We start from the raw sequence: 12,159 nt of genomic DNA on the forward strand, positions 1-12,159 counted from the left end.
ATTGTTTCCTTGTCCTGCTTTCTGGTGCTTTGGAAAATAAACCTTTCTTTTGCAGCCTCTCCAGTACTGGAATACTGCCAGCATATCACCCCTAGTCCTTCTTTTCTCTAGACTATCCAAACCCAAATCCTGCAGCCGTTCTTCCTATGTTTTAGTCCTCCTTTAATCCTCTTAGATCACTACACTTGCTCTTATTGGGGAACTGGGGGTGGATTGGGGGACAATGTGTGGCCCTATGCAGCGCAGGAGGTCAGACAGTTGTCGCGGCGACATGCGAAAATACTTGAAGTCATCTCCTCATCCACCAAGTACGTGTGGTGCTGCACAAGCAAGTTATATTCATCCTTTTTTTTGTGTGTAGGTTGGCGACCCCCAGGGGGAGGGCCTTCTCTGTGGCGGCACCGGCCCTGTGGAACGAGCTTCCTCCGGGATTACGACAACTCCCCGACTTCCGGACCTTCAGACGTGAACTGAAGACTTTATTATTTCAGCACGCTGGACTAGCCTAAGAATAAAATGTTTTAACTAAATTTTAAGGGTTTTTTAATGGGTTTTTATCATTTTTAGTGATTTGGCTTTGATAATATTTAGTTTTAATTGGGTTTTTAATGCTTATTTATTATATTGTTTTTTAATATGCCTGTGAACCGCCCTGAGTCCTACGGGAGATGGTGCGGTATAAAAGTATGATTAATAAATAAAATAAAATAAATAAATTTGCCTGGATGTATTCAGAGGCCTCGCATATAGGTAGTCCTAGACATATGACCATAATTGAGCCCAGAATGTTCTGTCGCTAAGTGAGACAGTTGCTAAATGAGGTTTGTCCCCATTTTACAACCTTTCTTGCCACAGTTGTTAAGCGAATCCCTGCATTTCTTAAGTTAGCAACACTAACTGGCAGCACTAAAACCAGGCAAAAATCTGGTTTTGCCCATTGACTTTGCTTGTCCGAAGGTCGCAAAAGTGGATCGCGTGACCCTGCAACCATCATAAATATGAGTCAGTTACCAAGCATCTGAATTTTGGTCTTTGACCACGGGCATGCTGCAATGGTCGTTAAGTGTAAAAAAAAATGGTTGTTAAGTCATGTTTTTCAGTGCTGCTGTTGTAACGTCAAACGGCCACTAAATGAATGTTGTAAGCCGAGGACTACCTGAGTCACCGCTTTCTTTTTCCGCCACCATAAGTTGCAGCATATTCCTCGGCATGGTATTGCCACAGCTGATCCTCCAGGATAGTGTAGGCAATGAATTTTTTCCTCAGAAAATCGGTCAAAAATGTCCGGGTTTCCTCGTCCATTATTCTGCTTGAATTGCCACTTCTTTTCACAAAGAAATTGTCTTCCTTGCCAATTTCCGTTTCCTGTGGCCTTCTAGGTTTTCTGTGCTTTGTTGTTTGATTGTCCCCTAGCCAGAATATTAAGATTCACAGAAACATAAATGCAACAGTTATGCAACCGTCTCCGAACAACAGACACATACATTCCCTGACGTGCAGTGACGCAGAAGTCTAAATTGTGTCTTATACTGAAGAGCATCAAGACAGATGATCTTGAATTTCTCCCTCACCTTTTCCTGTAATTCTGCCCTAAGTTTAGTTTTTTGTGATGGTTACCTCCATATTCCTCCGTACATACTACTGAGCCACTTTGTAAATAAAGTCACTAATAGAAACGTAGTTTGTATTTAAAATATAATTTTTTATACTCTCTGGGCAGCAGAGAGTAAATTTATTATACTCTCTGGGCAGCAGAGAGTAAATTTAATACAATAAATAAAAGCCGCCCAGAGTGGTTTTGGACTGTGAGCTGGGCATATATAAATTTAATAAATAAATAATGCAAATATGGATTTCAAGTTAAGGATGGAAAATAGTTTTGAGCATTCTTTGTCCTGCTATATTCCCTCCTCAACACTTTCTTCATCTTTCGGTCCGAATGACTAAAAACAACACAGTATGTCTTTTGCCTCTTTTAAGGTTAAGTAAATAGGTAAGTTCCTATTTGCTTACAATAGAAACAATAGAAAGTGTTCCTATTGAAAGTAAACAGACAATAGAAACACTTTCTGATAATCCAGTCATTCCCTTTCTTCCAAAATCCACGTGTTCTTTACTGAATGCTCCAATTCGGAGTTCCCCAACGTTTCTGGCTTTGCGAACCAGCAGGGGAATGGCTCTGCATGAGCGCCCGGCACATGTGTGCATGTACAGCTCCATCTGCCTGAGTGGTGTGCACACACGCCTGCCGCTCACTTAAATGGAGCGTGCGCGCATGCGCTTGCCAGCTGCTTGTGCAAGTGAGGATCCGCATGCACGCAAGTGCGTTCGCCGGCCATCTCCACAGCCTGCTTGCAAACCCCTCACGACCCACTAGTAGGCCGCAGCCCTCAAGCTGGGGACCCCTGCTACAATTCACGTTTCTTTGGAAGTAAGTAAATGGAATTAAGGATGCAGGTATTTATTTATTCATTTATATGTCTCCCATCTCACCCAGCGCTGACCCTAGGTGGCTTACAACCAAATAAACACAATAACATAATAAATATTAACAAAATTATATAATCAGTATTAAAAATACATTAATCAATAAAATAAAATAATACAAAAAAAAACAAATATTAAATATTAATTTAAAAATAAATATTAATATCTTGTCTCCAGATGAGATGAGTGGCATCTAATCTAATCTAATCTAATCTAATCTAATCTAATCTAATCTAATCTAATCTAATCTCAGGGGTTGCCACAAAGAAGAGGGAGTCAAACTATTCTCCAAAGCACCTGAGGGTAGAACAAGAAGCAATGGATGGAAACTAATCAAGGAGAGAAGCAACCTGGAACTAAGGAGAAATTTCCTGATAATTCGAACAATTAATCAGTGGAACAACTTGCCTCCAGAAGTTTTGAATGCTCTAACACTGGAAGTTTTTAAGAAAATGTTGGATTACCATTTGTCTGAAGTGGTGTAGGGCTTCCTGCCTGGGCAGGGGGTTGGACTAGAAGACCTCCAAGGGCCCTTCCAACTCTGTTATTATTATTATTAATCTAATCTAATCCAATCTAATCTCTAAAATAAAATCTAAAATAAAACAAAATATAAAATAAAATATAAAGCAAAACAAAAGAAAAAAAGAAAAGAAAAAAGAATAGAATAGAATAGAATAGAATAGAATAGAATAAATAAAACAAAACGGAACAGTTGAGAGGCCGCTAACCCTTGCCAATTTGACTGACTGGCAAAGCCCGCCTTACTTAAAGAGCCGACGTTTCCGTGCTCCGACTGGAGAGCCTCCAAGGCCGTCCTTTTAGGAACAGGCTGGACCAGATCCCACTTGGCTGTCGGCAAGCGAACATCTCTTTCCTTCAGGTCTGTGACCTCCTGTAAAGAGTAAGAGACAATCATCCCCTTCTCATCCAATTCCACTGCAATAGAAAGAAGCCTGAAGAAAACTTTTACCCTCACTATAAAATCCCGAACTATTTAAAATAATTCCTTCACCGATCAATTTTTATTGTAACAAGAATGGAATGGATCAGGGGTGAAGTTACTGGTTTGGAAGTGTACACGCCGCGCGCACGCTCACTTCGCTCGTGCATGCACGTCACATACGTGCGCAGACCATCTGCGCATGCACAAAACACATTACTTCCTGGTTAAAACCAGGAAGTAAATGATGCCCCAGGCAGGTGGGTGGAGCTTTGCTCCGCCATCACTACCAGATCGCCACACTACCGGCCACAGTTGCTACTGGATCGCGCGATCCGGTCCGATCCAAGAGCATTTCACCCCTAAAACAGATCCTCTATTATCAGGGGCGTCAAACTCGCATTGTCACAGCATCATGTGACATATTGCGACTTTTCTCCCCTTCGCTAAGCCAGGCATTGGCATGGCCAGCGCATGATACATCTGTCCCGCAGATCGCGAGTTTGACAGCCTTGCTCTATATTAACCATGCAGGAAGACCTTGACTTAGGTCCGTTCAGTTAACAATGGTTTCGAATTACAACAGCATCGGAAAAGAGGAACTTATGACCTGTCCTCAAACCCTGTATCACTCCCGCAGTCACGATTGCAATATGGGTGCAAATGATACTTCGGTGTTCATGTGGCCAGCATGACTACATCCTGAGGCACATAGAATGCTTCCCATCGTACTGGCACCTATCTACTCACATTTGCATGGTTTCGAACTACTAGGTGGGCAGGGTGAGCTGAGGTAAAGAACAGAAGCTCAACCCATTGTGTGGCACTCGGGTCTCAAACCCGGAATGTCAGCTTTCTCCTCAGTTCTAGGTTGCTTCTCTCCTTGATTAGTTTCCATTCATTGCTTCTTGTCTTGCCTTCTGATGCTTTGGGAATAGATTGAGCCCCCTCTTCTTTGTGGCAGCTCCTCAGATATTGGAACACTGCTATTATGTCTCCCCTAGTCCTTCTTTTCATTAGATTAGACATACACAATTCCTGCAACCATTCTTCATAGGTTTTTGCTTCCAGCCTCCTAATCATCTTTTCTGCTCTTTTCCGCAGCCTTTCCAGAGTCTCTACATCTTTTTTATAATATGGTAACCAAAACTGGATCAAAAAACTTTCCAGATGACAAGTTCAGCATCTTTAACCGCTGAGCCATTGTGCCTCTCTCATGCTACAATTACGTATCACCAGTCTGGTACCTGGAAAATTGTCTCACAAGTTGACACACCTACCTCTCTCAAAGCAGTATGGACCATCCCTAATCTTTCAGAAGGAAGCAATGAGCTGGGAGGGTCTGGGGATTCGATTCCAGGTCCTGCAGGAGATGAAAACAAGACATTACAATAAGAGGAGGCAAACTTAAGCGATTGGACACACAAAGCTGCACACAAGGGCCTGTTGCGTTGTGCACCAGGCAGAGTCATTGCAGGAGGAATTCTGAAACTGAACAACGGTGAGAAATTGCTTCTCTTGCCACCCCCTTTCGTTTCCATTTTTGAAATTGCTGATCGATTTTCTTTTCCTACATATCCTCCTGTATGTCCATCTAATTCCTTTTCAGGGTGGACAGAATCTCCTCCTTCCTACATAAGTTGGGCCTGAAACATCCGATTGAAGTCTGCTTTGATCAAGAAGTTCCACTCTTGCCAAGATTATTGCAAGATTCTTACAGAAAATACCGATCAAATCAGGAAAGTGATGGTTTCTGACCCAAATCACACTTTTGTGAAAATGGTGTTTTTCAACCTTGGCAGCCATAAGATGTTGGAGTTTAACTATTGCAAATATATGAGGGTTTCTAAGAATTTTGATTATGGGACAGTGGATATGCTGTGATGATCATAATTGTGAAGATCAGTCCTAAATCACCTTTTTCAGTTTCGCTCAAATTTGAATGGTTGCTAAATACCCTATGACAGCGATGGCTAAACTTTTTGCCGTCGAGTGCCAAAACTGGGAGGAGTGCAGGGGAGGTTGCGCATGTGCGTGCCCACACCCATAATTCAATGTGCCCTGCCCCCCCACGCATGTACACACGACCCCCCCCGTGCTCCCCCCCGCTTTTGGCACATGATGGCACGGTGGGCCTGGTAGGCCCGTTTTTTGCCCTCCCCTGGTACAAGAGGCTTTCTAGGAGCCTGGGGAGGGCGAAAACGGCCTTCCCCACCCACCCGGAGGCCCTCTGGAGGCTGGAAATGGCCCATTTGCTGACTTCCAGTGTGCCAGAAGGCCCGAAAATCAGCTGGCCAGTGTGCGCATGCATGCCGGAGCTGAGCTAGGCCAACGCTCGCGTGCCCACTGATATGGCTTTGTGTGCATGCCATAGGCATGCCATAGGTTCGCCATCACGGCCCTATGACTATCATTAAGTGTTGTACCTTATGATTCTTAATGAAGGTATCTTTTCTTCTATGTACCCTCAGAGCGTATGCACCAAGACAAATTCCTTGTGTGTCCAATCACACTTGGCCAATAAAGAATTCTGTTCTGTTCTGTTCTGTTCCGTTCTGTTCTGTTCTATTCTATTCTTTGTATGTCAAAGACAGCCTGTAGGTAACCACTGTACAATCCAGGTAGTACTTATAATAGACTATTAACAATACAGGGAGTCCTTGTCTTGCAACCACAATGGAGCCCAAAATTTCTGTTGCTGAGTGAGACATTGGTTAAGTGAATTTTGCCCCATTTTACGACCTTTCTTACCACAGCTGTTAAGTGAATCACTGGAATTAATAAATTAGTAACCGGGCTGTGAAGTGAATCTGGCTTCCCCATGGACTTTGCTTGTCAGAAGGTCGCAAAAGGGGATCACATGACCCCGGGATACTGCACCCGTCATAGATATGAGTCAGTTGTCAAGTGCCAGAATTTTGATCATGTGACCACAGGGATGCTGCAATGGTTGCAAGTGTGAAAAACGGTCATAAGTCACTTTTTTTCAGTGCTGTTGTAACTTTGAATGGTCACTAAATGAACTGTTGTAAGAAGAGGACTATCTATCTCCCCGATCTCAGGTCCTTCCGCCGCGAGCTGAAGACGTTGCTGTTTCGAAGAGCAGGACTAGCTTGAACGTAGTTTTAAATTGGGGTTTTTAAATCAAGGGTTTAAATGGGTTTTAAATTTGTATTTAAAAGTTTTAAGGCATCAACTGAATTTAATTGTCTATTCTTTTTGCTGTTTTATATGTATTATATGTTTTCTGTTGTTTTATTGGCTGTGAACCGCCCTGAGTCCTTCGGGAGATGGGCGGTATACAAATATAATAAATAATAATAATAATAATAATAATAATAATAATAATAATAATAATAATAATAATAATAATAATAATAATAATAATAATAATAATAATAATAATAATCTGTATGTAGTTAACTCAAGTAAAATTCATCAATTTTCAAATTCATCAAATTCATCAATCAAGTCCTTAATGCCAAACCACAAGCCACAAATTCCCAATGTGCCCCACGGGCAGCTAAGACTCTTCCAGGACAGGAATGTTCTGGCCCCATAATCCTTGCTCTGGCCCACCACCTGTCTGAATTTACTACAATGTGTCCCACACAGGTCTGCCCTTGGAGACTGATCGGACACCGTACACACTGAAGAAAGTGGTAGCAAGATTGTTGTCGAACTACATTTCCATTATTATTATTTTTACATTTGCATTTTTTTATTGTGTTTTATTGTACAGCCTGCCACGAGATCTTCTCGATCAGCGTTTTTCAACCTTGGCAACTCTTTAAATGTGTGAACTCAGTGTTCCAATATCTCAGGGGCTGCCACAAAGAAGAGGGAGTCAAGCTATTCTCCAAAGCACCTGAGGGCAGGAGAAGAAGCAATGGATGGAAACTAATCAAGGAGAGAAGCAACCTGGAACTAAGGAGAAATTTCCTGATAATTCGAACAATTAATCAGTGGAACAACTTGCCTCCAGAAGTTGTGAATGCTCCAACACTGGAAGTTTTTAAGAAGATGTTGGATAACCATTTGTCTGAAGTGGTGTACGGTTTCCTGCCTAAGCAGAGAGTTGGACTAGAAGACCTCCAAGGTCCCTTCCAACTCTGTTATTCTATTCTAACTTCAGTTCCCAGAATTCCACTGGGGGAAAATTGAAGTCCACACATCTTAAAGCTGCTGAGATTGAAAAACACTATACTAAGCTGTAGCGTATAGCCATGACAAACATTATTCCTTCCGAATTCAGCTATTCCAAATTGGATGATCCACCTAACTTATTGCATTTATCAACATTTGCTCTTTCTAGGAAAGTGATCGAGGTCAAGAAATCTCTCCTCAGTTTAAGCATCCCACAATGCAGAAGGGATTGGGTGTATGCCCGTTCCTAGGGCGTTCTTACCCAGCTTTCCGATCTCCACTTCAACATTTTCTCTCTTCACGGCTTCTAAGGGCTCCTTCTCGGCACATTCAAAATCAGTGGGTTCTTCATTTGGTGGCCCCTGAAACAGGCAAGACAAGTGCTACTTGGAACAACAGGATTCATTGTGCCAAAACCAGGAATCTTGGGGGCTGGTTCTCATGGAGGTTATTGTAGATCAGGGGTGTCAAACTCAAAGCCGGACCTGGTCCGCGGGATGCTTAGATCTGACCCACGGGGCTGCCCTGGAAACAGCGAAGGATCGGCCCACAGTGTCTCTGCCAGCAAAAACAAAGCTCCATTTTTGCTGACAAAGGGTTGCAGGAGGCTATCCCAACTGAAAACGGAGCTCGTGAGGGCCACATGCACCCGCCCCCCACACCCCGAGCTCCATTTTCCCAGGCAGAGGGTAGCAGGAGGCTGTTGCAGGTGAAAACGGAGCTCAGGAGCCCATTTTCACTGGTGGAGCGCTCGGGCCACCACAGGTGCCCCTGACAAAAGTGATGTCAAGTTGGCCACGCCCACCCTGGTCATGTCCCCCACCCCCAAGATCAAATACAACCATGGGGTGGCCCTCAATGAAATTGCGTTTGACAACCCTGTTGTAGATTATGCGACTGAGTTACATGATACCATGCAAAGTTCTAGCTTGCTCACAGTTCTTATTCAGTATTTTTAGTGTTGCTCTACCAGTGAATTTTCTCCCTACAATTACAAGTATTTGTCGGGGTATAAGACGCTCCGGACTATAAGACGGACCTACCATTTTTGGGGAGGAAAACAAGAAAAAAAATTGCCTCTGCCTCCCAGCAACTTGCCTCCTTGCAGCAAACAGCCTAGTACAGTTTCAGCACAGCCTGATTAGCACAAGAAAAAAAAAATCAGCCTCTGCCTCCCAGCAATTTGCCTCCATGCAGCAAACAGCAGAGGCAGCAAAAAGGCAATGGCAATCCCTACAGCCTGAAATTGCTGAGGGTCGGGAGGTTGATCCAACCTACAATCAGCTGCTTGTGCTAATCAGGCTGTGCTGAAATTGAAACGGGCTGTTTGCTGCAAGGAGGCAAATTGCTGGGAGAAACAGGCCAAAGGGGGGGGGGCGGCAGGGGGATATATGCAGTGTATAAGACGCACCCCAATTTTCACCCTCTTTAAGAGGGGGAAAAAGTGTGTCTTATACTCCGAAAAATACAGTACGCACTCCAAGTTTACATTGCTCTGCGCAAAATAAAAAGTGAAAATATTCGCATAAGATGCTTTGTCCAGGTAATCCTCGACGTACGATCTAATATATAATATCATTGAGGGCTGCATCAGGGTTGCATTTGACCTTGGGGGGGCCAGGGTGGGTATGGCCAGCTCGCCGTCACTTGTGTCAGGGGCGCCTGTAGGGAAAACGGGCTCCCAAGCTCCATTTTCGGCTGCAAAGGCCTCCTGCAACCCTCTGCCAGCGAAAATGGAGCTTGGGAGAGCTGCAGGTCAGTCCGTTTTCATTAGCAGAGGCACTGTGGGGCAGTCCTCCACTGTTTCCAGGTTGGCCCCATGGGCCACATCCGGCCTCCGGGCCTTGAGTTTGACACCCCTGATCTAAGGGGTTGCCATAAAGGGATCTACCTATTCTCCAAAGCACCTGAAGGCAGGACAAGAAACAATGGGTGGAAACTAATCAAAGAGACAAGTAATTAAGAACTAAGGAGAAACTTCCTGACGGTTAGAACAATTAAACGATGGAACAACTTGCCTCCAGAAGTTGTGAATGCTCCAACACTGGAAGTTTTTAAGAAGAGGTGGAACAATCCTTTGTCTGAACTGGTATAGGGCTTCCTGCCTGAGCAGGAGATTGAACTAGAAGACCTTCAAGGTCCCCTCCAACTCTGTTATTCTGTTATATGAATTTTAACTACACAAAGTAATAACAATAATGATTTCGACTGAAGTTTGAAAAAGGCCTTGGAAAATTATGAATTATCTTAACCGAACGATTTCAGAAATACTGGTGTTTTAAAATTTTCATAGTCACCAGAAGTCAAAATAGACTAAACTAACACCATTCCCTGTAAGTATTCTAAGTGTTTCTAGCACCCAGGTGCATTTGAATCAGGCAAACTCCAAGACGGATATCAGCAAATCATACCTGACATGCTTCTGATTTGGTTCCTTGCTGACTCTGCAGGAAGTCCTCTACCAGGGCCACCGCCTGGGAACAGGTGTCCGGCCTCCTGGGTTGAAGCCAGCTCTGGAGCTTTGTAGGCAAGCAGGCCAGGAACTGCTCCAGGATCAGCAGCTCCAGGATCTGCTCTTTGGTGTGTGTCTCTGGTTTCAACCACTGGTGGCAAAGTTCCTGGATTTGTTTGTAAACCACCCGAGGGTCTTCCACCTCCAGGCAGCAGAACTGCCTGAAGCGTTGACGCTGGGCCTCCGTTTTCATGGCTTCCCCTTTCAAGATGGCGGCCTTGACCTTCCCATAGTTGTCCCGTTCTCCGATTCCCAGCTTCTGAAGAGCCTCTTCAGCTTCTCCGCTCAAGGCCGGCAGGAGACAAGCCACCCACTCTTCTCTGGGCCACCGGCAGGCTTGGGCCACCTGCTCGAAGGAGGCCAGGAAGACCTTGGGGTCTTCCCAGGGAGAAGCCTCCGACATCTCGGATTTGCCTTCTCCTGGGTGAACCGGTTGCAGCGTCTTGAGGAACTGCTGCCACTGCGATTCCCAGCGTTCCTCCATCCCAACGAACGGGGCCCTCTTGTTCTTCTCAAATGCGCCCCATCCTGGTCCTTCAGATGTTGAACTGCAAAATTCAACTCCTCGTTGATTCTCATTTACTTCAGGAGCTACCCTCTTGTTCGCTAGCAGTGCTTTCTCTTCTGATGACCTTCGTAGACCTAAAATTTAAACCATTTTCAAATTAGATCATTTTCACCAAAATATTGTAAGGCAATGCAATGTTTCCAGGTCCTAACATATTCTGAAATTATTACTTAATAAAAATGAGAAAGCAGATACTTGGCTACTCTCCCCTCCTTCTTTTTTGTCTCAAAATGGCGTCTTAGGTCATTTTCAATCCATTCCCTAATCTTACCAGTAAACTAACAGTTCCACCACAAAATATGGAAATAATAGAATAGAATAGAATAGAATAGAATAGAATAGAATAGAATAGAATAGAATAGAATAGAATAGAATAGAATAGAATAGAATAGAATAGAATAGAATAGAATTTTTATTGGCCAAGTGTGATTGGACACAGAAGGAATTTGTCTTGGTGCATATGCTCTCAGTGTACATAAAAGAAAAGATACGTTCATCAAGGTACAATATTTACAACACAATTGATGGTGAATATATCAATATAAACCATAAGGATTGCCAGCAACAAGTTATAGTCATACAGTCATAAATGGAAAGAGATTGGTGATGGGAACTATGAGAAGATTAATAGTAGTGCAGATTCAATAAATAGTTTGACAGTGTTGATGGAATTATTTGTTTAGCAGAGTGATGGCCTTCGGGAAAAAACTGTTCTTGTGTCTAGTTGTTCTGGTTAGGATTAGAATATAAAATATAAAGAATATAAAATCATCAAAGAAAGCCTTTAAAAACATTCAAAATGACGCTACAGAGCACTGCACACAAGAACAACTAGACACAAGAAGTTTTTCCCTGAAGGCCATCACTCTGCTAAACAAATAATTCCCTCATCACTATCGAACTATTCACTAAGTCTGCACTACTATTAATCTTCTCATCGTTCCCACCACCCATCTCCTCCCACTTATGACTATATGACTGTAATCTTGTTGCTGGTATCCTTACGATTTATTTTGACTCTTTCCTAATATTGTTTGATCGCTTATTTGTACCCTACGACTATCATTAAGTGTTGTACCTTATTATTCTTGACCAATGTATTTTATGTACACTGAGAGCATATGCACCAAGACAAATTCCTTGTATATCCAATCACACTTGGCCAATAAAGAATCCCTATCCCTATCCCTATCCCCTTTAAAGAGACTATGAAGATTCTCAATCATCCATCATAATTTTTTCCAAAAGGCAACTGGACATTCTTGTTTTTTCTTTTCTTTTGAAAGCATTTCGCTTCTCAACCAAGAAGGAAATGAAGAAGCTTCTTGGATGAGAAGTGAAATCTTTTCAACAGGAAAAAAAAACAAAACAGGAAAGTCCAGTTGCCTTTTGAAGAAAACTACTTTTGGGACTTTAAAGGCTACACTATCCTCTTTGAGTCCTTGGTGGTGAACAGTCTGTACTGATGATGTTACCTAGTCAGGTAATGAGATGTTTGCAAGC

General features: G+C 43.1%; 1 protein-coding gene across 1 annotated transcript in view; it reads right to left on the bottom strand.

The window, feature by feature from the left end:
- Positions 1–12,159, bottom strand: part of LOC131192043 (zinc finger protein 287-like) — a 54,622-nt gene that overhangs the window by 41,339 nt on the left and 1,124 nt on the right. Inside the window, exons 2-5 of the mRNA XM_058170817.1 lie at positions 9,988–10,730; positions 7,839–7,938; positions 4,711–4,793; positions 3,256–3,382 (exon numbers count right to left, since the gene is read on the bottom strand). Coding sequence (XP_058026800.1) covers positions 3,256–3,382; positions 4,711–4,793; positions 7,839–7,938; positions 9,988–10,730 — 1,053 coding nt within the window. The remainder of the gene's footprint in view (positions 1–3,255; positions 3,383–4,710; positions 4,794–7,838; positions 7,939–9,987; positions 10,731–12,159) is intronic.

Source organism: Ahaetulla prasina, chromosome 2, assembly GCF_028640845.1.
Source record: "Ahaetulla prasina isolate Xishuangbanna chromosome 2, ASM2864084v1, whole genome shotgun sequence".
In the NCBI taxonomy this organism is placed as follows: domain Eukaryota; kingdom Metazoa; phylum Chordata; class Lepidosauria; order Squamata; family Colubridae; genus Ahaetulla; species Ahaetulla prasina.